The following is a 24490-nucleotide window of genomic DNA, read 5'->3' as shown; positions in this document are numbered from 1 at the left end:
CATCTATTTGCGGCAGGGTAAACAAAACAGACCTTAATTTCCTTAAACCAAACCTTAATTTCCTCAAATTAAGGGCATCTGTAAACTAATATGAAAAATCATATCCAAGATCAAAATATATTAATATACCAGAGTACATCAGGAGTCTTAAGGTGCAAACTAGCTGCTCTGCTTACATGCAGACTCACATGCTGGCTTCTCTTGCCATGCGATTAGTGTGTTTGCTGTAATTGCTGTTGCTGGTAAAAATGAGACAGCTTTGTGCAACTTATTTGGAAATTGCCAACAGATGTTTCAAAACATTACAGGGAATGACTCATCCTTTTCAGCTCAGGGAACTGTTTGCTTCTGTGACAAGAACAAAACCTTTTTCTTTTCGCTTTGTAATTCTGAGTAGCTGCAGTCATGTCCGGTCCTCTGGGCTCTGTGGCTAACGCTGAGATCACAAAAAGCACGACAGAAAACGAAAGGAAACAAGTGCATGACTAAAAATGGCTTTTTCAAGCACCACGATTCATCGCAATTACTGGCAAATTCTGCTATAACGCACACCCTTGATGCAGGCTTGTAATTCGTTTCTGTGTTTTGTGTTACAGCTCAGTACAAGACTCTGTGTCCTGGAGGGGAAGGCTTCAGACCAAACCCCATCACTGTCATCTTGGAAGGTTGTAGCAACATGCTATTATGCCTTTTTTTGTTTTTGAGGTCGCCCCTGGGTATACTTACAGAAACACCAGCCCACAATGGTGCTGAGTTTTCCCTTTCTCTCTCCCACAGACATCGATGAGTGTCAGGAATTGCCCGGCTTATGCCAGGGAGGACGGTGCATCAACACATTTGGTAGTTTCCACTGTGAATGTTCAAGAGGCTTTGCCCTCAACCTGGACACCAGAGTTTGTGAAGGTATTAAGCACACACATGCACAAATGAACAAACAGGTGACCCATCCGTCTCCAGCTCTGGCCCTGGGACATTTCACTGGGGAGGAAATTGAGTCCAGCCGTGGAGATGTTCTTTCAGTGACACATGGAGAGAGAAAGAGAGAGAAAGAAGCACTGGGAGCAAAAAGGCAAAGAAAATATTGGACCCTGTTGTCCCATAGACAACACTGCAGCTCAATAAGTGTCTGCTCTAGTTCCCGTTTGTTGCTAACCCAGCAAAGCTCAGCCAGAATGATGAGACAGCTGAGAGCGCTAACTGTGTCCAGAAGAGCAAGGCTCTGATGTGGTCAACTCTTTCCTTGGGGAAGTACGCAGTGTCCCCTGTAGGCACGCCAGTGATGACGGAGAGAGGAACGAAAGGCGATGAAATAGAAGGCTGTTTAAAAAAGAGAAAAGGGAACAGAGAAAGGAGGAGAGCAGGAGGCTTAATGGGTTGACAGTGACATTTTAACTCAGCCGAAAGCGTGTAATAGACACGCCGGTCCACCGTGCACATTTCACGCTTTGCCCCCCCCCCCCCCCGTGAAATGCACACACATGCAGTAAGTTGCAGTAACAGCAGAGGGGGATATTTTATTTCAAGCCAACATGAAAATAATCATGGGAAAGTGTTTAATTAGTGTGTTTTTGTTGACCTGAAGTACAAAAGTCTAGCACTGCAAGTCCTCCTTGTTTGTGGTCATTGAACTGTTCAGCTATGAGCTGGGCTCATAGGCATGCTCATGGCTTTTTAGGAGTAATGCTGATAAAGAATTTAATATATTTAAAGGCGTGGACCAAAATATGTTTCATAGAAGTAGCTGGCACCTTTACTGAAGGAATGTTTTTTCCCCCGTGCTGCTCTCTCTGTGTACAGATGTCAATGAGTGTGAACGGCCAGGCATCTGTGGCCCCGGCCAGTGCTACAACACCATCGGGAACTACACCTGCATCTGCCCTGTGGATTACATGCAGGTCAACGGAGGGAACAACTGCATGGGTAGGTAGGCTTGCTGGGTTTTCACGATTGTCGCTGTCGTATTTAGGGTTACCTGCAACTCTGCATTTCTCACAAACGCACCACACACAGACATGAGGAAGAGTTACTGCTACAGGAACTTTTACTCTGACAACGGAACGTGCGACGGCGAGCTAAACTTCAACATGACCAAAAAGATGTGCTGCTGCTCCTACAACATCGGCCGTGCGTGGAACAAACCCTGCGAACAGTGCCCCGTGCCCAGCAGCGGTGAGGTCTAGAACAGTAGAGTAAATACGTAGTATATACCAGCACGCGGAAGTGGCGATGAACTCGTATAAACTCGTGCCTCCTGTCCATTCAGATGAGTTTGCGATCCTGTGTGGCAGCGAGAGACCGGGATATTACATCGACATCACCACTGGACAGATTATTGGTAAAGATTTTCACACTGAAACGCTTACGCGATGAGGAGGAACGCTTCTCTTTTCTCACGCCGCCGTTGGTCTCTCGTTCATTTGACAGACATCGACGAGTGCAGGGAAATTCCGGGAATCTGTGAGAATGGAGTGTGCATCAACATGATCGGCAGCTTCAGGTGCGAGTGCCCCATTGGCTTCATCTACAACGACAAGCTGCTGATTTGTGAAGGTGACGTTTGCAGTCTGCTGTAGAATCCCTGTGTTTTACTTTGGTCTTTTTATATTTATGCCTGCTGTATGAACATCTCTGTCCCTCTTGTTGTCAGATATTGATGAGTGTCAGAATGGACCGGTGTGCCAGCAAAATGCAGACTGTCTGAACTTGCCAGGAAGCTACCGATGCGAGTGTAAAGCTGGGTACCGCTTCACTCCCACTGGGCAATGTCTTGGTAAGGATGTGCTGGTTATTAGCTAAAAATGTTTGCGGTATCAGCGGCACTCGAATTACACTGCAGTTGTATAATCAGCCTCCAGTTTAGTCGTCTCCTGTAATGGCATAAAATGGAGACAAAATTAGTGGACAGATGGATAGAATGATAGAAAACATTAGCCAAAAAAGAGCAGCCAGAAATCCCTCTGTCATTCCCTTGAGAAAGATGCTAACTTCACAGGGTCTTTCTGTGGCCTCACGCTAACGCTGTCTCACTTCTTCCAGCTTTATCAAATGCGGTTATGCGAAACTCTTTGAAGTGCACATTCTGGCCAGTTATTTGCCAGAGATAAAGCACACAAAGAGGCAGCACAGTTACAGTCAGCCTGAGACTGAATTCTTCATGGTGGGCTTGTTATTAAGGAGGAGAGAATGTGAAGCAGGTGTTGAGCTGCTGAACATGTGCTACAGCATATCTAAATCATGTTGCTGTCAGTCTGGAGAGTCCTAAACGATAAGTGAATGTTATGCCGGCATCCTGCTTTTCATGCAAGTCCTAACACCCAGACACGCTCAGGCTGCACTTGATGATGTTACACTGGCCTCATGCAGTCTAATTATTGAGTTATAGTGCAAAAGAATGTTTGGTCAGTTTCATGTATTATGAAGAAATATATGAATTTTAGTAACTGTTTGAGGATAAAATATCTAAATACTATTTGAATATGGATTCAAAGTGTGACATTTGTTTTTCTCTTTTGTCTCAGACCGTAACGAGTGCGACGAGAACCCCGGTATATGCAATCCAGGCCATTGCATTGACACACTGGGGAGCTATCGCTGCGTCTGCCCCAATGGCTTCAAAGCAACTCGGGACCTGTCGATGTGTGTCGGTAAGCGGTGCTACTTCCCATCAGTCTCACCGGTGTTCCTCTGCCAGGTGATAAAACTGTGACGCTGCTCTCTGGTTTCAGACGTGGACGAGTGTGAGAGACAGCCCTGTGGAAACGGGACCTGCAAGAACACCGTAGGCTCCTACAACTGTCTCTGCTATCCTGGCTTTCAAAACTCGCACAACAGCGACTGCATAGGTGCGTGTGTGGACGTGAGTAAAGAAAAAGTGAAAAAGAAGAAGAGCCATAGCATCTGTGTTAACTGTTGTGTTGCCTGTGTGCCGAGCAGATGTCGATGAGTGTGCGACGCAGAGGGGCTTGTGTCGAAACGGGCAGTGTGTCAACACAGTGGGCACATTCCTCTGTGTGTGCAATGATGGCTATGAGCTCACTTTAGACGGCAGACTGTGTGGAGGTAAGGAAATGCTGTTTGTCCTTTTTTGATATTGATCTAATTATGATATAGATATGTTCTATAATATGTACATTTATATCATCCCTTTTCTTCAGATATTAATGAATGTGCAGTGAATCCAGGCACATGTGGTGCAGGAACTTGCCTGAATTTGGATGGTTCTTACAGGTGTATCTGCCCACCTGGCTACCACCTTCATGAGGAAACCTGTGAAGGTAGAGCGTCATAAATCCCATTCATTCCGTGTTGTGGTTAAAAAAAAACTGAGAGGTGAAAAACAAGAATTACTGAAGCAAAAAAAATGCACATAGAGGTGAATTTCTGCTAACATCTAACTTAGACTAGCTTAGATCAGCTCTACTGGAGTGCACCAGAGGAGGGGAAGCTTCGTCAGACCCCCTTTTTCTTCCTTTCACATGTGAGAATAAGGCTGAGCCAAAAAACATGGATTGTTTGTATAGCGGGGCTGATGAGGAGATATTCCGGAGACTTCAATACATTCCTGCTTTGTGCTGAGTTCCTAGACGAAGGGAGGAACAGCTATGAATTCTCAGCATCAGAAGCAGCCACAGCAGCTGGTTATTGTGATAAGTGAACATGTAACAGTGAGGCAACTGCCTTCGTGCAATTATTCACGTGCGAGATTACACTGACATTTAGATGTGCAGTGACATACTGGAAACTGGAATGCTTCTAATGGTTTAAACAACTGGAAATGTCATTTAATGAGGTTCACAATGTTGTTTCTCTCTTTTATGTCAGACACCGATGAGTGCGCCCAGTCACCTGAGATCTGTCAGTATGGAACCTGCTCTAACACTCAAGGAAGCTTCACCTGCTTGTGCCCTGAAGGCTTCCAGCTCTCTGCGTCTGGACGGAGATGCATAGGTAACTGTGTGTGCACGTGTGGGAGTGAGAAGGATGGGAAAAGAAGCTATGAAATTATAGCATGCGTTTGCTTTTACAGTGAAAAGTGAGCACTAGTGGAGACTAAGCAGCAGCCAGTGGTGTCCGGCTTTTCCTGCTCTTTCATGATAGCACACTGTGTTCCAGCTGGTTCTGCTGCTGCTGCCTCAACAAGGCCAAGGGTGGCTCTGAACAGATCACTTTTCCATTTCCTCACTTGTGTGTGTGTGTGTGTGTTTATACAGTATATGTGTGTATTTTGGATTGGGTGGGGGTGCGCTGAGTCCTCTGCTAGGGAGTTCCCTCTCCAAACACTGAAGTGATGACATCACCAGAAGCGTTCGACTGAAGGTTAGGGGATAAACAGGAGGAGTTTGGTGGAAAGTGAGTAACACTGGCAGTAAATTAGTTTGTGGTTTGTGTGTATTACTGAGAAAACACTGATGATGGTGAGATTTCCAAAATGCACGTATAGTTTCTATAGCTGCATAACCCAAAACAGCCCTTTAACACATTGAGGAATAACATTGTTTTATTTTAGATTATACTCTTCATAATTTAGCAGACTGGAATAGATGTACATATTTAGATTTGACCGCAAAGCCTAAATTTATTTGTGCTAACCGCTCTCCTCCGTGACATCTGTATTTTACATGAATGCTACAATAATGAATGAAGACGTAGTTCTCGGCCACAAAAGGGATTATGGCATTATGCAATATAGTGTTAAAGCAGCACAAGTTAAGAAGAGTTATGTAGCCTGCGTATGCAATAGCAGAGAGAGTACTGACGGGGACAAGAACGAGTAGAAAGTTAAATCTAAAAACAAGTTTAAAATCCTTCTACTCACATCCAAAAACTTTCCTTTTTGATAAAGCTTTTAGGGTCAGGTGACCCTGAACTAGCTCCCTTTGATAGGCTGCAGTCGGCCTAGGTTGCTGGGGGGCTTCCCGTGATGCACCGAGTGTTTCTTTTTCACTCACTATTTGTTTTCAAACTCCGCTTTGACTTCAATAATTATTTGTTATTAATCTCTAGCTCTCTTCCACAGTGTGTCTTTTTCCTGGCTCCCTCCCCTCACCCTAACCCATCGTGGCAGATGGCTGCCCCTCCCTGATCCTGGTTCTGTCGGGAGGTTTCTTCCTGTCAAAAGGAGTTTCTCTTTCCCACTGTTGCCAAGGGGGTCGTCTGATTGTTTGGGTTTTCTCTGTATTATTTTAGCGATTATCTTGCATCATAGAGCGACTTGAGGTGACTGTTGTTGTGATTTTGTGCATCGCTGATGGTCACTGAGGTTCTTTGACATCAATGATTTATTAGTGATCACTATCACTGTGCTCTGTGCAGTTCTAAATTTAATCTGTATGTATAATCATTTGTGACAGATATTGTGACAGCATAGGTGCCACAGTGATGCTTTTGATGTCATTCCCATTGGCGTCTATTGATTGCCTGGAAACAGGGAAAGAAAATGAGGCCACCCATCAAAACAAACTCAGCTTCAGCACTGCAGTTAGTAACATTCCCAGAAATGAGCCTCACAAGTTTAAAGTGGCTTGAAAGAACAAATGTCGAGATAGTGTGAAGGATATCAGTAGTTTCTCTATTAGCAGGATGTTTGTTTAACATTCTTTGGTAACAGAATCATTCACAAAATGCAGATATGCGGTGAAGAAAGAGGCTGTGAATTTCATGTTTTTTCTGGCGTCGCAATAATCGATACTGGTAGGAAAACAGAAAGAGAGAATAGGAGGGTGATGACACGCATGATTAGTCCTTGGATGGAACCATTTCAGTGATTAGGGGAGTTGCATTTGCAGTATTTGGTATGTGTCTTAACCACTTGGCCACCAGCGCTCGCCAATTAATGATACGTTTTAAATTATAATGCTTCAGTGGTTTTGCAAATGAACATAATTATAACTATTAAATATTTGTCACCACACTTCAGATCGTTGTCCCTGCTGTCATTGTTAGCCAAGAGTTGATTCATTTAAAAGCTTTTTTTTTTTTTTATCAGGCGACTCTCTTGTTTATTTAGAAAATTTCTTTATTTCACAATTTTCCTTTTATAAAATGCAAAATATGAAGGAGATATGCACTTGGAGATTCCAATGTACCCGTGCATATGTGTACATATACTTGCAAGGGGCTGTGCACAGAGCTCCATCAATCTCTTTCGCAGAGAGGCTGACAAATCCGTTTCATGGAGGAAAGTAATGTGACACTCTTTGACATTCTCCTCACAGCACCAGGTGTTCATGTATGTGATCTTTGCTCCTGAGCCAGGTGTGAGAGTGATCTATGGTGGTCAGAAAGCTTATTTGTGTTGAGTTCACTGAAGGCCATTGTTAGCAGGAGAGCGAAACCATATGCTTCCTATTACAAGTAAGGGGCTGCTTAGTCCTGGAGTAACCAGACACACACAGATTGGTGAGTGGAAATAATTATGCAACTTCAGTCTGTACAATTAAAAAATGGTTGAAAACAAGAACACTTTTTCTCATATCGAGGTCCTGTTTTGTACACTGACGTAATAATCAAGTCGCAGGTACAAGCACTACGTAAGACTTTACAGCTTTTACATTGTGGCCGCAGAATACATAATACTACAGCTGTTTCTAATTCTGAACCTTTAACATGGTTGTTGTTTAGGGGCCCGAAATGAAGCTTCCTTCTTTTTCATTTTCTTCTTCGTATTTTTCATGTAAAAACGTAGGATTCTGCCACACTGATTAGGAATAGTTTCTTCATTCTTTTGTGTTAGTTTCATGTCTTGCCCTTGAGCACTCTGGCACCACCAATTGCTCAAGCTCAGACCATTTATGCGCGTAACTTTTGAACCTCATGACTGATTGTTTTCCAAACTTTTCCCGAAATGTCACGGATGATTTTCGGACTAAGCCTGCTCATTATTCATTCATGTGGATTTTTGATTCTCAAGCTCTTTTGTCTGTTACAGCCAATTGTTTGTGGCAAAGCTTCCAGAAAATGAAAGGAGACTGAAACCAACAACAGAAACAAACAATCAGGAAGATGGTGATCACAGTGATTAACTTGCCATAACGACTCAAGACCCCAGTTTGAGAAAGCACGAAAAAATTTGAGTTGTTTGAAAAAACAGAGTTTTGTCATATTTGCCTTAATCAAATAATCTTTGTGCCTGGGAATCTTCTTCTTCAGGCTGAGGCTATAGTGAACCAACCAGCTATGGATTTACTGATTTATTGAATTATTCAGAGGCAACAAACTTTTCTTACAATCTTTACGGTTGTCAAATAGTTTCTCGAGTTATCTGAAAGGTTTTAGATTTTCAGAACCAGTTGTCCTCTGCCAAAACAAGCCAGACAGGATCCTGACTTGATATAGATTATCTTGACGACATTGCGCTTCTAGATATTTCATCCATCTGTTTATCACCATTCACTGTTCTTGCCTTCTCTATGTGTGTTATCCCATAGATGTCCGTGTGAACTACTGCTATACCAAGTTTGAAAATGGGCGCTGTCAGGCTCCAAAACCTCAAAACACTACCAAGGAAGTGTGCTGTTGCATCGGCATGCCAGGTCAAGGCTGGGGAGACCCCTGTGAAATCTGCCCCATCAAAGGACAGGGTGTGTATTCTACACATAAAACAGACACTGCTGCGCAAAACACATAGATGTGAGAAACCGCTCATATTCATGTAAGCTCATGATCAAAACGTTTGATGACTTTTGACATCTGACGGTTCCAGAGGGGTATCGCGATCTCTGCCCTAACGAGGGATATCAACGTGGGCCAGATGAACATCCAAAAGGTAAATAGGCTGATAATAAATCTGCATTTTTCAATATCTCTGTTATGGTTGTGGCATTTAATTTCAATCTGTGTTGACATTTCTGATTGTAGATATTGATGAATGCATCAATAATCCTTGTGTTAATGGCCAGTGCATTAACACGGACGGCTCTTTCCGCTGTGAATGTCCCATGGGATACCGCCTTGACATTAGTGGAGTCAGATGTGAAGGTCAGTCAGGTCATTTTCTTTTTTCTTATCCTCCTGATTGCTCTTTTAGTCATTCTGAGTCGCTTTTTTCGTTTTTTTTCTTCAACACAGACACTAATGAGTGCGACATTGGAAATCCCTGTGGAAACGGCACATGCACTAATGTTATTGGGGGATTTGAGTGTGCGTGCGATGACGGCTTTGAGCCTGGGCCAATGATGACCTGCGAAGGTATCCGAAGCTGTATCTGAGCCCCCGTTTAGGTCATGGGTGTCTTAATGTGTAACTTGTGGTTTTTCTGTTTCCGGTCCAGACATCAACGAGTGCGCCCAGAATCCTCTGCTGTGCGCCTTCCGCTGTGTTAATGTAGTGGGTTCGTACGAGTGTAAATGCCCAACAGGCTACGTGCTGCGGGAGGACAGGAGGATGTGTAAAGGTATAACAGTAAAATGACTCACCCGTGTAGTCAGAGTTCGCAGGTCCATTAACGGGAAAGCTCTGGTAGAAATTCTCACAAAAAGCCATGCCAGCACCTTCCATAAAGTTACATAACGCACTCTCGCACTGTTTCTGTGAGATCCTCAAGGGTTCTCTGTCTGGGATGAACTTAAATCACTCTGACAACTGTAACCCACCGAGTCTCTGTTTACACCTCTGATCTCTCATATACCTCGCACGCCATAGCAACAGTTGTATTTGGAGGGAAGTGGTGAGTCAGGAGGAACATGTCAGTGTCTATAACGTCACTGTTTACATTACAGCTCCAAACAGACCACCAACTACCCCACTACAACCCTGTTATCAATCCAGAGCTCAGTGTTGGATTTAGTGGTTAGATTAAACTCTGGCATACTTTGTCTGAGTGTCTGTGTTACGTTACCTGTTGCACAGGCATGAATGCACGTGGGCTTCTTGAGGCTTTTGCATCCACTTACTCTTACTATGGTGTTTGTCTTCCAGACCAAGATGAGTGTGCAGATGGTATAGATGACTGTGACAGCAGAGGCATGACCTGCAAGAACCTGATTGGTACATATATATGTATCTGTGCACCTGGATACACACGGCTGCCCAGTGGAGAGGGCTGCATGGGTAATTATCATGGTGTCGTAGGTGGTTTTACCTTGAGTACATTTAATATAGTATGCCTCTTTACACTGTGTGTCTGTCTGCTTTAGATCTGAATGAGTGCACGGCCAAACCGGGTATCTGTAAGAACGGCCGTTGTGAGAACACTGTCGGAAGTTACCGATGCAGATGTGACCAAGGATTCATTCCCAACCCCACTCAGACAGAATGTATTGGTATGTACACTGTCATCACTTTAAAAAGGCTGTAAGGTTATCATCAGAAGAGAACCCCTTTATCTTTAATTTGCTGCCAGATAGATGAGATTAGGAGTACATAATTAAAACAAGTGTTTGCAGTGTCTAGCCACAGAGACAGTAATTGATTAAAAATCATCCATGCTACTTAATAGTTTAACAATATAAATAATTTAGACATTAATGTGCTGTATGTGTTTTGGAAGAACAGATGCTGAAGCTGAATTTAATGCTTCCATGGGAATTGAACTTTACCATGATGGTATCCAAATCTTCCTAAAATAAACAAGGGTCTGTTACTATCAGCAGAGGAGGAAGCAAGGAAATACTGCTCAAAGCCTTTCCTCCTAGTCTAAATATATAGTATAGCTCTGGATAGCTGTTATGTGTTGAGCATGGTGAGAAAACCTCCAGTGGGACTTTGTAACTGTATGGCTATCTTCCTCCTTACAGACAGTAGTGATATAGCAGTGTGGCTTATCTATTTATGTCTGCTGTGTGAGGCCAGGCCCTGTCTGGGTGGTTTGGTCTGCTTGCTGTTATTGTCTCGCTCTCACGATCCTTTCTGTGTGTGTGTCTCTCTCACCCTGCAGATAACCGTGAAGGCGTCTGCTTCACCGAGGTTCTGACCACTCTGTGTCAGATGACTTCTACTAACAGGGTCCCAGTGACCAAGTCGGAGTGTTGCTGTGATGGGGGCAGAGGATGGGGTAACAACTGTGAGCTCTGTCCCCTGCCAGGGACGACCCAGTACAAGAAGATGTGTCCTCTGGGACCTGGGTACACCACTGATGGAAGAGGTAGCTTAATGAGTATTTAGTAATCCACATTTACCTTCTACAATTCAGAAGCGTTGAGCTGGAAGTCACCGGATTTGGATGACACTGTGAAGTTATTAGCTAGTTCTAACTAGCTTTTCTAGCAAGGTTCATCGACTGTAAACAGACACAGACACCTTCTAATTAGCGCTTAAAATGCTCAATTTTCACTCACCAAAGCTGAAGCACTAACTTCTAGGACACTTTGTGCAGTTAGCCAAACAATAAACAATCATCATTTGAAAGATAGTTGAATTAAAAAAAAAAACATCCAAAAGGTAAAACATCAACACAGCTGTATAGCCCATCTGTTCCTCGTGCTATATAGTTATCACTTTACTGGCACCAAATATCTGTATTTTTATTAAAATATGAAGACACTGATTTGATGTCCTTCTGAAAATGAACCAATTTTTGTGGTGAAGAAGATCAGGGTAATGTAATCAGAGATATTTAACTACACAACACACACTGCGGTGAATAAACACACTATTGTGCCATTTTTTTCCTTCAGTTACCAAGGAGATTGGTGATTTTTTTTTTTAAATATTACTCTGTGGTTTATAGTTACTCTGTGATTTCCACATTGAAAACCACAAACATGGTTCGGCGTTTAAGTGACTATAATTAGCTGAGGTGAAGCCTAGCAGAAAGCTTCCGCTTACAGCAGTTTATGTTGGCAACCACCTATCAGTCACAATGGACATGGGCTTAATAAAGCTTAACTTTGAGTCTTAATACAATCTAAACAAGTAGATTATCACTAAATTCACACCCCATTCAGTGAGCACAGAGTAGAAAATTATCTATGACAGATTCTTTTTTTGTACCAGGTGCTAAATGTGTGTGTGTGTGTGTGTGTGTGTGTGTGTGTGTGTGTGTGTGTGTGTGTGTGTGTGTGTGTGTGTGTGTGTGTTTTCCCCCAATTCTAATTTTAGGCATTTTAACACAAGACAAAGGGGACTGACTCCATTTTGCAGCCTCAAATGGTCTAACAGAGAAACTTTTTGACACTTTGACTCAGTTTTTCAGTCCAGAGAAAATAGTGATCAAACATCAATCGATGAAAATAAATACTATGTATCTTTTTATCTGCTTTTGCATTAAGTATCCCTGTTGGTGTGAGTATATGCCAGCAGGCAGTTCCTCCCTCGCTGAACTCCCTTGACATTACAAGGCACAAAAGCAGCATTATTTTAATCATTCCCTATGTCTGTATTTGGTCAATACAGATAACAATGACAAGGTCAGTGATCATTGTTTCTAAGTTATAAGGCTTTCTGTCAATTTTCAACCAGTAAATTGTGAACTTGGCCTTGACGACCTTGGTGGTTGTAAGCCAAATTTTAATAGACTGTTAACATGATCCCATTCTACACTCCTACAAGTTTTATCAGAAGTCATTCAAAACTTTTCAAGCTATCGTGTTTACAGACATAAAAAATTACACACACGCACTCAAACTAGAGATGGCACGATACCACTTTTTTATGTCCGATACCGATACCGATATCATAAATTTGGATATCTGCCGGTACCGATATGAATAGTGTGTTTTTAAATCAATAAAACTGTTTTTTTTTTAATATATTGCTGCATTTTGTGTAAGTTCATACTCAAGTTTAAATAAACAACAACACTAAAGCTATTCTGTTATACCTGTATGTAAAAATACACTGCACCCAAAATATTTCATAGTTCAGCAATACTGAACAATCTAATAAACTTAAACCTACTTTATCCTCCCTATTCTGGTGTTTTAAATAGTACTTAGCAGAAATATTAAGCAACCTAACTAATAGGGTTGTAAACTCCCAACAAAAAAAAAATAGGGAACCACCCCCCACCCCCCACGTCATGATGCTTAATCGGCGTAATCAGTTTTAATTTGATGCAGTGTGGTAAAAAAAATGCACAGAAATAAATTTATTTTCAAGAATAATTAAATAGATTCAACATCTTTCTTCAACAGAACTGCAGACTGCACAGATGGTACCTTCCCAAAGGAAAAAGTACTATAGCTTACTAGGGTATATTAGACTTAACAGTTACTATATACAGTAATTGACTTCTATACATTTTACTTCAGATTAAAACTTTGGGTGTAAGATTCAGATAATTATTTATTAAAAGCTAGACATTTAAAATGAGAATAAGAAAAAAAAGTATGTCTTTGTGCCCCCTTTTCCCTGTTCATGCCCTATCGGCCCCCCTGGTTAAACTTTGCTAGATCCGCCCCTGCACAGTTACCAGCCGTCAGCTACGTAGAAAAAGATCCTGGTGTAGAAAGTAATATTAAATAAATTCTAACAACAGCTTATCAAGGTTAAACGTGCTGCTGTTGCTCAGCCGCTGGTTTCCTCTTTCTGGCACGAAGTGGGCGATGAACGAACAAGAGAGACGGACTCGCGACAGAAAAGCCGATCAGCTGATCATTAATCAGTTTCACGATTGAAGTAGCAACAGGAGAGGGAGGGAGAGAGAAGAGGCAGTCGCTCCATATATCGGTTGTTAAGCTTAACAAACATTCAGAGATGAACTTACACACTTGCTTTACTTCTCTCTGGGATCACTTCCTTGGAGATGAAATGCTAGTTTGGTAGCGAGGCTACAAATACACACAGCCACTCTATCACGTGAGCACACTGCTCCGACGTGCTACGGTTATGAGCTGAGTTACGCCATGTCGCAAGTTTTGTGAGGTGCTTTTTTTTTTATATTTAATGGATCAGATTACAATTTTTATTTCTCGCCAATATCCGATCCAGTAATTTACGTCAGTATCGGACCGATACCGATATGTAATATCGGATTGGTCCATCTCTAACTCAAACGCTGCAAAATAGTGCAAAAAACACAATACGGGACACAATACGATGAGTTGAGGCCCTAAAAATGGGGCCAGTGATTAATTTTTCTAAAACTGCCATTGCGTGTATGTAAACCAGAAACCAGACAATTATGAGTAGTGAAGGTTAAATAATATAAGATGGTTGTTGTTATCTGTGTTGACATCACTTGCAAAGCATTAACTTTTTTTCTGGTTAACAAAATTTGTAAGATCAGTGATTTTATACCCGAAATACATTTTTTAATTGATGGTGCATAAAAGAACGCATAACAGATATTTCCTCCAACTTTTGTGGAACTATTCGGTCTTTTGATATGTAATTATTGTCAAAATCTGAAAGAAACCAAATCTTGAACTAACTTGAAGTAAGCTGGCGTTTCTCATTTCTGTCCAGATATCGATGAGTGCCGTGTGATGGGGAACTTGTGCAGGAATGGTCAGTGTATCAACAGTCTGGGCTCCTACAGTTGCATCTGCAAACCTGGCTACACTGCTGACATCACTGGCACGCAGTGTGTGGGTAAGGCTTAAATTCACCTCCAGTGTTTACACAGAATTGAAACCTCTCGTTCTCATTCCTGCTGTCTAGTAAAGAACCCAAACTATGTGGGTGGACTTCCCACACCACTCCTATGAAAAATGCAGCTCGGGTCTGTCTTTCTCATGATCTCTGTTTATGGAATTTCTGGCTGCAGGATCTGTTTCTTTATTTTGAATCATTCTGCCTCTCCCTCTAGATGTGGATGAGTGCATACAGGCACCAAAGCCTTGTAACTTTATCTGTAAGAACACGGAGGGAGGGTACCTCTGTTCCTGCCCCCGAGGATACATCCTTCAGGAGGATGGAAAGAGCTGCAGAGGTAACTTGCACAAGCACCAAAAGAAGCCCGCAATTAAGCCCAATGGTTGTCACATCACTTGAGTTCAGCGATTTTCATGCTTGATTTAGTTTCCAGGTTGGAGCTGCTACATTCTGCGTTCTGCTTGCTGTCCTAAGATGCTCAATTTTAAATGCTCACTGCAAGTGTGCCCTTTGCCTTTGACACAGTGCATCTCTCTGTATCTGTGTTTATCAGGCGTGTTTATACGCCTAAACAAATAGTGCTCATAGTGTTCTTTATTTACCATAGTTTTAGCTTCCCCCTCTACAGTACCCCTCTATGTTTCCGGTGTCTAGTTCATTTGTAGGTCAGTGACTGTAGAAGGACTGGAATTTGCTTGAAAAAGAGCAGTCCACATACAGTAGAGCAAGTAGTAGTCTTAGATGACTGCGACCCCTGTATCTTAACTATGAAGTATGAAATAGGTTCAGTTGGGAAATTCATTCTTTATGTTGTTCTTGTTTACAGATCTGGATGAGTGTTCGACCAAACAGCACAACTGTCAGTTCTTATGCGTCAACACCATCGGTGGCTTCACCTGCAAATGTCCTGCTGGCTTCACCCAGCATCACACTGCCTGCATTGGTAAAAACACATATACAGTCTACACAGTCGTATACAACATCCGGTGATTTTTTCCCTTTAAATTCTGAATTGTCTTTAATCAAACTGCCTGTGTAGTCTGAATAGGATTTCACACAGACTGTTGGTCTTTTCAAAGAAGAATTTTTTAAAGTGTCATCCTGCCCAGCTCATAATAGACACGGGAAGCACTGTTTTGTCTATTTCTTTATATACCCATTAAATGTTAATGGACTCTGGCGGATATCACACTGATCTTATTAGGCCGGTCTGGTTTGTAGTCATGGCAGCTTAACAATGCTTGTTATGGAACATTGCAGTAGATCGCCATGACAACTCCAAGCCTTTTTTCCAGACCATAAAACGGCACCCGAGACCTCACATCAAATCAGTGTCAGGGAATCCTCGGGTTTGGCTTTTTTTAGAGTGTAACCCAAATGGCACACAGCAGGTGTGGATGTGCTGTTAGTCTACGAGCAATGAGCTGGGAAAAACATGACTGTGACGTAAAGCTGTTGTTCCAGTCATACTATGATCGCTGTTTGCCAATATTTAAGAGAAAGTGGTACAAAATGAACCTCTGAGTCATAGGAGGATAGTGTCATTTGGCTGTAGATTCCAAATATGCTTCAAAGTTGACCTAAATTGTTTTTCCTTATTTCAGTCATATGTGTGATTCACTAAGGTGGATGCTCATCAAACAAGCTGTTCAGTGGGGAAAGTAGTGGCCGTTTCCAGACATATTATAGATGCTACTCTTCTTCTCTCCCCAGCACATCTATTTTGTGCATGTCCAGCACCATCATTTTTTTTGTTCTTCAACTCTGCTAGACTAGCTTGTGTCATTTCACGTGTCGACACAATCTTTGTTTTAAATGACCCCTCTTTCAATCAAGCCATTTTGATCCTTTCCCTTTAAGCCATCTTTCCTGTAATTGGCTGCCCCTCATAAACAGTGGGTGGGTGTGTCTGCTATAATCACCGACCAAATTAAGAATATCCAATGTCCTTGACATCTTACAGAAACAAGAGTAAATAAAACAGTTTGAGCATTTACTAACATGCGGTTTGCTTGTACATGCACAGATTTTATTATGTGAATCTCTACCCGTGTTTAGCATGAATCCACAACTGTAATACTTTACATCCACTGACACCAGTAAGGAAAATCATAACGTGTCCACTTTAAATCAGCTTTGAAACCCATAGTTGGGTTGCCTGGGGACAAAGTAGACTATCCTGCTATGCTTTAGCATTATGTCCCACGCACTGATTGTTTCTTCAAATGGAAAGCTAAACTGCAAACGTGTTAGCAGTCTTTCTAAATCTCAACCAACTGTGAAAAATAACAACACATTTAAAAGCTGAGATTTAGAGATTACTCTGTTTCCCAGCATGAACTTCAACGTTGTGTTCAGATTTACACAGATTCCAATCACAACAATCAAACCTGTTTCTCAAACACCCACTTCTACATTTTTTCCCCCGAAAACTCTTGTTAACGAGCGCTGGCTTTTCTTTTATTCCCAAGGTCAGGAATTCAAATTTAAATATTTGTTTTTGCCACTTCTGATCTGATCTTCGTTCAGCTGATTAGGGATTTTATTCTTGAACCCCTTTCAGACATCAAGACAGTTTGTACCAAGAGTTTACAGTAACCTGACCTATTTTTAGAGGCCGGTGCCAACTGTGAATGAATTTTTATTGACTCAGCAAGTCCAAATCAGGGTAATGAGCCTTTATGCCATGTTTCCAGTTTTACCCTTGTCTGAACCTTCCCTTTTTGTCCATGCAGACAACAATGAATGCGCAACAGACCCCAATCTGTGCGGCTCCAGTGGCGTCTGCCAGAACACGCCAGGCAGCTTCAATTGCGATTGCCAGCGGGGATTCTCATTAGATCCTAGCGGACAAACCTGCAAAGGTCTAAAAACAATTTGTTCCAACCCAGCATCAGCTGATTAATCACAGGAAAAGACTCTGAGTAATTTTGTGTTGTGTGTGTGTGTGCGTTTGACAGATATGGATGAGTGTGACGGCAATCACAGATGCCAGCATGGCTGTCAGAACTTAGTAGGTGGATACAGGTGCAGCTGTCCCCAAGGCTACCTGCAGCACTATCAGTGGAATCAGTGTGTTGGTAAGTTATACCGCTGTCCTCTTTGACAGCAAATATAACAATTCTTTCATTTTGGAACATCCTCATGAATTGGTTGCTAAAATATCAACCATATAGCCTTGAAGTTCTCCAATAGAGTCTATTTTATTAGAAAATCTTCTCAATTTATTGTGTTAGTGCTAATGAACGATTGAAGTAGGTAAAAAATCAAATAAAAGGTAGGGTAACATCAAAAATGCATTTGGTATGTAAAATAAGTAGGAATAGCTAAGTTATCGAGAAAGCAATTATATGTACTGTGTGTGTCCTGATGTGTGCACCGCCGAATAAACAAGTGGTGGTTAGTTAAATCTCTTTTTAGTTTGAATGTCTGCACATATTTACGACATTCATTGCAGGCTTTCCCAGTATTGTTTGTCTCTTTTAACTGGAATGACCCCATGTTTGTTTACTTCCCGTCAACTTCCTGTGACCCAGATGAGAACGAGTGCCTGAACAGCCAGATCTGCGGGGGAGCGTCGTGCCACAACACCCTGGGGAGTTTCCGTTGCCTTTGCCCCACCGGCTTTAACTACGAGCAGACCAGCGGAGGCTGCACGGACATCAACGAGTGCTCCACGAGCCAGAACCCATGCAAGTTTGGCTGTTCAAACACGGATGGAGGCTACTTATGTGGATGTCCACCTGGGTACTTCCGTGCAGGACAAGGGTAAGTAAACGAGCGAATGCGGTGGTAACGTTTCCTCTGTGTTTATAGGTTACTGATGGCTTTACTTTTGCTTTCAGACACTGCGTCACAGGTTTGGGCTTCACAAGTCCTGGACAGGGAAGTGAAATGGAGGATAATTCCCTCTCACCCGAGGCCTGCTACGAATGTAAAATCAATGGCTATCCCAAGAAGGGACGCAAACGTCGCAGCATTAACTCAACACAGGAAAATCCTCTGGAAGACATGCAGGTATGTATGAAGCCCACTGTCCCCTGTATTTTTTTAAGAGAAATTGAAGGTTTTGAAAAGTTGATGGATTCTATAAGAGACACTACGTTTATATTTCACTACTTTAAGTCTTAATAAAATAAATAAATGAAGGTCCCTGATTTCTTACAAAGAGTTTTCCCCTCTATAGCAGGGAAAGGCCTTGTAACAGAAATGGGACCAAAACCTTCATGTAAAAAAAGGAACAACTTTGTGAAAATCAGTATTAAATGACAGATCTACCAACTGATTACAAGTCTTTTTTTTTTCATAATGTCTCCAGCGTCTAGTCAGACTTTAATTAACACTGATTCACAGATTCACTCTGCTGTGTTTGCACACGACTTTACTATTGGACATCTTTAGCCTCTAAACTCAGCCAGACCACATTTTCTCTTTGCAGCTAACTGAGACAGAGGCGGTCAGCCTGGCCAGTGTGGACATCGAAGACACTCTCCAGTTCCACCTGAACATCAGTGACCTGAGTAACCGCGACCACATCCTCGAGTTTACCCCGGCCTTAAGCACACTGAGCGACCATGTGCGTTACAGCATCGACTACGGGAATGAGGAAGGCTACTTTAAAATCAACCAGAGGGAGGGTGTCAGCTACCTGCACTTGAGCAAGAAGAAGGGCCTCGTGCCAGGCGCATACTACCTTCAGATCAGCAGTATGCCCCTCTACAGGAAGAAGGAGCTGGCTGAGCTGGAGGACCAACATGATAAAGACTACCTCACAGGACAGCTGGGAGACATACTGAAGATGAGGGTGCAGATCATGCTCCATTAACCATCACAAGACTGAGAGAGGCGGATGTTGCCAGCAGCTGCTAATCCAGTGTCAAGCTCACAGTCCCTCCTGAAAAAGGCCAAACATTTCTGACTCTGGTTCAGCAGCTAAGGGTTAACGTCTACTCACTCTAAGGGCTCGCCACCAAAGAGACAAGACGGGGGTGGGGGGGATGGACTGTTCTGTGTCATTTGATCACCAAAGATGATTCTGCATATCATAGGTACAATTTCTGTGGAAAGTATCCACCGAAGGTGTGAAAGATTCCAGTCGAAATAAAAAGCATATCACCCCGACACACCACTCCAGCTGCGTTTAAAGCACTAGAGGGTGTGGATAGGGTTTGTAATTGTATGGTTTAATCTTGTATAATGATATGTGGAATCGGATGCCGCATTGAAGGGCTTGTGGACTGCAGAAAGCTCTAAGGGCCAAGTTTGTTTGTTTTCTTAGAACTCAGCTTAAGTGGCGGGGGGATAAAAAGAAAGAGGCGAGTCCCAATAGTCTGAAATAAATTCATTTCCTCCCCTCAGGTAAATGACTATCAAACCTGGATACACACATTTCTTTGTTTCCCCAAATAAGGCTTAGGAGAGGAGAGGAACCCATTGTGGACTATTGAGATGTAGCTATGTCGGAGGTTGAACAACTCCTACCGCGTATTTTTGAACTATGCTTTTCCATTTTCCTACTGACTAGAATAATTCATATTTACTGGTGCTAGCAACACATCCACATAGACTTTTGAATGCACTCAGTAGTGAACAAGGCACAATCCCATTGGCCTTTCTGAAGGTTTCGTGTCTTTGCAACAGTAACAGCTAGCTTCATAGCCTGCCTGCTCTCCTCTATACTACATGTAAATTGTGTTTATACTGTAATAATCAATGCCACTTTTAATCTATGAAGCTTTTGTAAACTAGAGGAAGTCCCTGGAATAGAGGGGAAGGGGTTGTAATGGTGCTTATAATGACCAACTACTTCCTTTGTAAACTGTGTATACATACAGACACACACACAAACGCACACACAAAACACATTGATGATGCCAAACCTGGGCCTTCATGATTATGCACTGAGGTCTTCATGGCCACATATTCTCTCACAAGTCAAAATCAGTGCTGCATTGCAATGGACCAGCCTGACACCAGTCTGTGTTCCATGTACACATCAGTGAGGGTTTAGATGTAAATTCACAATAAAAACATTTTTGGAGTACATGTACTCACTGCTGTGTTTCCCCCCCTTTATCTGATTTGTATTACCATTGTAACCAAGTTGAGCAGGCACCTATATGTCCTCTTTCTGCACACGTCTGTATTAAGTAAAGGGAAGTTACCAAGTCTCTGGCGGATGAAATAGTTAGAGCAGATTACATTCTTGTGTATGACTGCCCCCATGTGGCCATATGGAAGAATAGCTTTGTTGAGAATTTATAACTTTAGTGAACTTTTACTAGGAACGCATGGTTTTAAGTCCCAGCAAAACTCTAGACTCAAATATAAAACAAAACTTTATTTCTTATTTTATCAAAGTTAAGACTAACATATTTTAAAAACACATGAGGGTTTCAGTTGGTTCCAGTTGATCCAAAACCTCCAGCGCCACGGTCTGTTTCATCGAGTGTCTAAAACAGAAAAGATAAATAAATAAAGGCAAACACTTGGATTTAAAGACTAAAACTAATCTGAAGAAATACACAAGAAAACAAATGCATTATTAAACCTTTATTATTTCTACATAGTTTTCTTTTTCCTACTCTGAACACAAAGCGACTTCTTTAAGCAACCTTAAAGAAGACTAATTTTCTGGTTCTGAAACTCAGAGGATGAGATTCAGCTTTATGACAATTTCTGTGTCACTTGTAGTGCTGTTCACGTTCATTTTGTTTCACAGACATAAGCCTAGACATCTTTAAGTAGAATAGCCTATAATAATTCAAGAGCAACCAAAAATGGCAGCTTCTAATAGCCACACAGCTGAAGCTTCGCATCTTTTCATGACCATCTATGTTGCACCGGTTTTAATTAGATCTACCCAATAAACTCAACTTTGAATTTACCTCTTGCTCCACCAGATCTGGGTAGCAGATCTTCTCACACACCAGCTGAGCAACTCTGTCGCCCTTTTTCACTGTAAGGTTAAAAGGAAGCAGATGAGATAACCTTTAAATCTGACTGATCGATAAAAGTATTCATATCAAGCGTTTATGTGTATACTTTCATTATTAAGCTCCAATAGGCTGAAAAGTGTCAACAGTAAAAATATTATTTATTTTTTGTCTTAAATGAAATATAAGCAATATATGTGAAGCTCAATTTATCATTCTCAGATCACTTTTAGACCTTTTTTTGGTCTTCAAAGTGAAGCCAATAGCTTAAATAGTCTTTCACACAAATACCAATTTTTTTTTTTTTTTTTTTTTTAAAATCACAAATTTTACTGATAAATAATAGCTGATAATTGCATCATTCTTTTAAAGTATCCAAGTCTACTTTCGTACCATACTGCATCTATATTAAGCAGAGCGCATGGATATCATCCCCTAATCTGATTACTTTCATTGGTTACTGTGGTTATGAAAGACTGACAATATACATTATTGTCACCATAACTCACCTTCAAACGTCTCTTTGCCAAAGTTGAACAGCACAACACCAACATTTCCTCTGTAGTCCTCATCTACAACTCCAGCTGAGGAGAACATGCGACACATAACACAAATTAAAATGTCATGTCTGTACACTACTGGGGTTAACTTGCAATGATTAGGTCAGATAGCTAGCTAGCTCACCACCAACATCAATGAAGTGTTTTGCTGCCAGTCCAGATCTTGGTGCTGGGGAGGGAAAAACCACAAAAAGACAGTTACAGGCGACCTGGTGTTTTACAACTGGTGCACAAACAGGAAAGACTAACACGAGTTCACACAACAGATAACTCAAATAAAATAAAATTAAAAACCCCCAAAAACAAATAAAAATTGAATAGCAGAGAGACACTCACCAACTCTCCCATAGTAGCCATGTGGAACTGCTATCTGAATGTCTGTCTTTACAATGGCCTTATCCATAGGAGGAATGGAGTAATTATACGCACTGTTAAGTAAAGACAGTAAAGGTAAGCGTATCTGCATTTTTAAAATAATACTTTAAGTTAAAGGTACAATCAGACTTAAATATACATGCACACACATCAACAGTCACAAATTAGGCATCTAGTGAACCTAACCTAACAATTTCAGTTTAAAGAGTTACTAACCTGTAGAGGTCATAACCTGCTGCTTTAGCTGAGCCTCTGGTCGGGGTCGTAGCATGTTCAGAAAGTTTTGCAAATTTGAGGACAGGTCTTTCCTCTGCAGGGTTTGTTTCTGTCTTTGTTCTCTTTGATGGAGAAACTGCAGAAGCATCTGTGACTTCTAGGACGGGCATGTTGGCAAAGTATGCACAATTAAAAACCTACAGTACAATAAAAAATTAAAACCTACTAAAAACTAAGTAATTGATAATTAAAGGACGACACTACAAACTTCCACCAACAATCTGCTTCAGTGTGTTCCCGGGTCTGCGAGATTATTTGTATGAGATTCCCGCGTTCAGTCAAAGTAGTTAACGTGAGTTTTCTCGCGAGAGTTACTAATATAAATATTTCGAACTTCCGGTGGAAAAATATATCAGCCTACAAAAACAAAAAGGAAATCGTTGACATAAGCCTTATACATTATATATCCGAACAAAGCAGAATGACTGTTTCGCTTACGTGGTTCGAACACGACAAACAAGAAAGAAAAGAACATGACCAAACCAAAGCAGACAGTTACAAAACGCTAGGCAGGCTAGCAAAGCTAATGCCACTAAGCACTTCCTGGCGTGTCGGTCATGGTGGTGTTATCGCTCGTAATTTCTTGCTTGCCTTTATTTTTAGTTGTCATTTGAAAGTGCAGTTCTTTCCCCAAGAAACGCGGAGCAGCGTTAAAAACCCGCGAGCATAGTTGAAAGTCCTTCAGCAGTATTCGGGCCATACTGTTAATAATTTCGTTTTGCAGGTTTCTCAGGTTCACGAACGCCGCACTCCCCCCCCCGTGTCTCGGAGCAGCTCTAAGCTTCAGCAGCGTATAAAGTACGCAAACGATTTGATAGGCTAGAACCAAGAAACGAAACACGATTTATATACTCTTCGTCGTATCGACTCGCAACCCAGTTCTGGTTGATAGGGTATGTTTTTCAGCTTTTATGCTCCTTATATCTGGAACAAACTCCCAGAAAGCCTCAGATCAGCTGAAACACTCAGTTTATTTAAATCCAGGTTGAAGACTCACCTGTTCTCAGCTGCATTTGAATAAAGCACCAAATCCACACTTTAAGCTTAAATTTCAAAACTTACATTTAACTACTGATTTTATCTACTGTTCTGATTTTATCTGTTTTGATTTTATATACTGTTGTTTGTTTGTTTGTTAATTAGTTAGTTAGTTTATTTGCTTGTTTTAATCAATTTTAAATCATGCTTTTTATTTGTTCTTGTTTCTAATGTCTCTGTAAAGCACTTTGAATCACCTTGTTGTTGAATTGTGCTATACAAATAAACTTGCCTTGCCTTGCCTTGCCTATGTTTTTAAATATAAATTTAATTTGCTGTCACAGCAGCTGGGCTAGTTCAAATCGTGGCATCAGCACCGAGATTTGGCATTATCCCCAAACGCTGCTGCATCATACCCAAAATGCTGTGCAGTCATCTCCAAAGAGCAGGACATCTCCTACTCCATATGCCACAGCATGACCCCTACATGCCGTCATAGCATCTGAACGTGCTGGTATCACGATTTAAATCAGAATCAAAATATTTTATTAATCGCCAAGGAAATAATGTCGTTACATTTGCTGTAAGACAATAACAGTAACAAACTGAACTAAATTTAATAATGTAAAAAGAGCATGTGCAAAAGAGTCTAACTATTGCACTGTGTAGTGTGCATTAGATGGGCAGGATTACTGTGGCCCCTAGAGAGTTTGTACATGCTTTGTCTCTAGGGGCCACCGTACAGGATTGATTTCTTGCATCGTTCTTTGGTGCATTTGGGTAATTTCAGTCTTTCACTGAATATTCTCCTGTGACTGGCCAGCATGTCATGGCGAAGGTGGGAGGTATTATCCACCATTGTCCTTATCTTGGACAACACCCGCCTCTCTGACA

General features: G+C 41.6%; 2 protein-coding genes across 2 annotated transcripts in view; one reads left to right on the top strand and one right to left on the bottom strand.

The window, feature by feature from the left end:
• Window positions 1-19772, top strand: part of fbn1 (fibrillin 1) — a 73164-nt gene extending 53392 nt beyond the window's left edge. Inside the window, exons 39-66 of the mRNA XM_085405136.1 lie at window positions 597-665; window positions 778-903; window positions 1798-1920; window positions 2011-2169; window positions 2264-2335; window positions 2425-2550; window positions 2648-2770; window positions 3519-3644; window positions 3726-3842; window positions 3934-4059; window positions 4155-4274; window positions 4822-4947; window positions 8427-8579; window positions 8702-8764; window positions 8857-8976; window positions 9067-9186; window positions 9269-9391; window positions 9916-10047; window positions 10134-10259; window positions 10874-11080; window positions 14344-14469; window positions 14687-14809; window positions 15299-15415; window positions 17208-17336; window positions 17433-17552; window positions 18009-18240; window positions 18318-18489; window positions 18911-19772. Coding sequence (XP_085261262.1) covers window positions 597-665; window positions 778-903; window positions 1798-1920; window positions 2011-2169; window positions 2264-2335; window positions 2425-2550; window positions 2648-2770; window positions 3519-3644; window positions 3726-3842; window positions 3934-4059; window positions 4155-4274; window positions 4822-4947; window positions 8427-8579; window positions 8702-8764; window positions 8857-8976; window positions 9067-9186; window positions 9269-9391; window positions 9916-10047; window positions 10134-10259; window positions 10874-11080; window positions 14344-14469; window positions 14687-14809; window positions 15299-15415; window positions 17208-17336; window positions 17433-17552; window positions 18009-18240; window positions 18318-18489; window positions 18911-19297 — 3863 coding nt within the window. The 3' untranslated portion in view covers window positions 19298-19772. The remainder of the gene's footprint in view (window positions 1-596; window positions 666-777; window positions 904-1797; window positions 1921-2010; window positions 2170-2263; window positions 2336-2424; window positions 2551-2647; window positions 2771-3518; window positions 3645-3725; window positions 3843-3933; window positions 4060-4154; window positions 4275-4821; window positions 4948-8426; window positions 8580-8701; window positions 8765-8856; window positions 8977-9066; window positions 9187-9268; window positions 9392-9915; window positions 10048-10133; window positions 10260-10873; window positions 11081-14343; window positions 14470-14686; window positions 14810-15298; window positions 15416-17207; window positions 17337-17432; window positions 17553-18008; window positions 18241-18317; window positions 18490-18910) is intronic.
• Window positions 19773-20792: 1020 nt separating this feature from the next.
• dut (deoxyuridine triphosphatase) lies at window positions 20793-23333 on the bottom strand. The gene is made up of 7 exons (XM_085405146.1): window positions 23210-23333; window positions 22559-22715; window positions 22304-22395; window positions 22092-22136; window positions 21917-21991; window positions 21360-21430; window positions 20793-20924 (listed from the first exon to the last, which is right to left on the bottom strand). The coding sequence occupies exons 1-7, from the start codon at window positions 23316-23318 to the stop codon at window positions 20868-20870; spliced, it is 606 nt and encodes a 201-aa protein (XP_085261272.1). The 5' UTR covers window positions 23319-23333; the 3' UTR covers window positions 20793-20867.
• Between the last annotated feature and the right edge of the window lie 1157 nt (window positions 23334-24490).

This window comes from Rhamphochromis longiceps, linkage group LG1 (genome assembly GCF_057381845.1).
Source record: "Rhamphochromis longiceps isolate RC_006_pf linkage group LG1, R_longiceps_female_GT1.1, whole genome shotgun sequence".
Classification (NCBI taxonomy): Eukaryota; Metazoa; Chordata; class Actinopteri; order Cichliformes; family Cichlidae; genus Rhamphochromis; species Rhamphochromis longiceps.
This window is presented reverse-complemented; position numbering and strand designations above follow the sequence as displayed.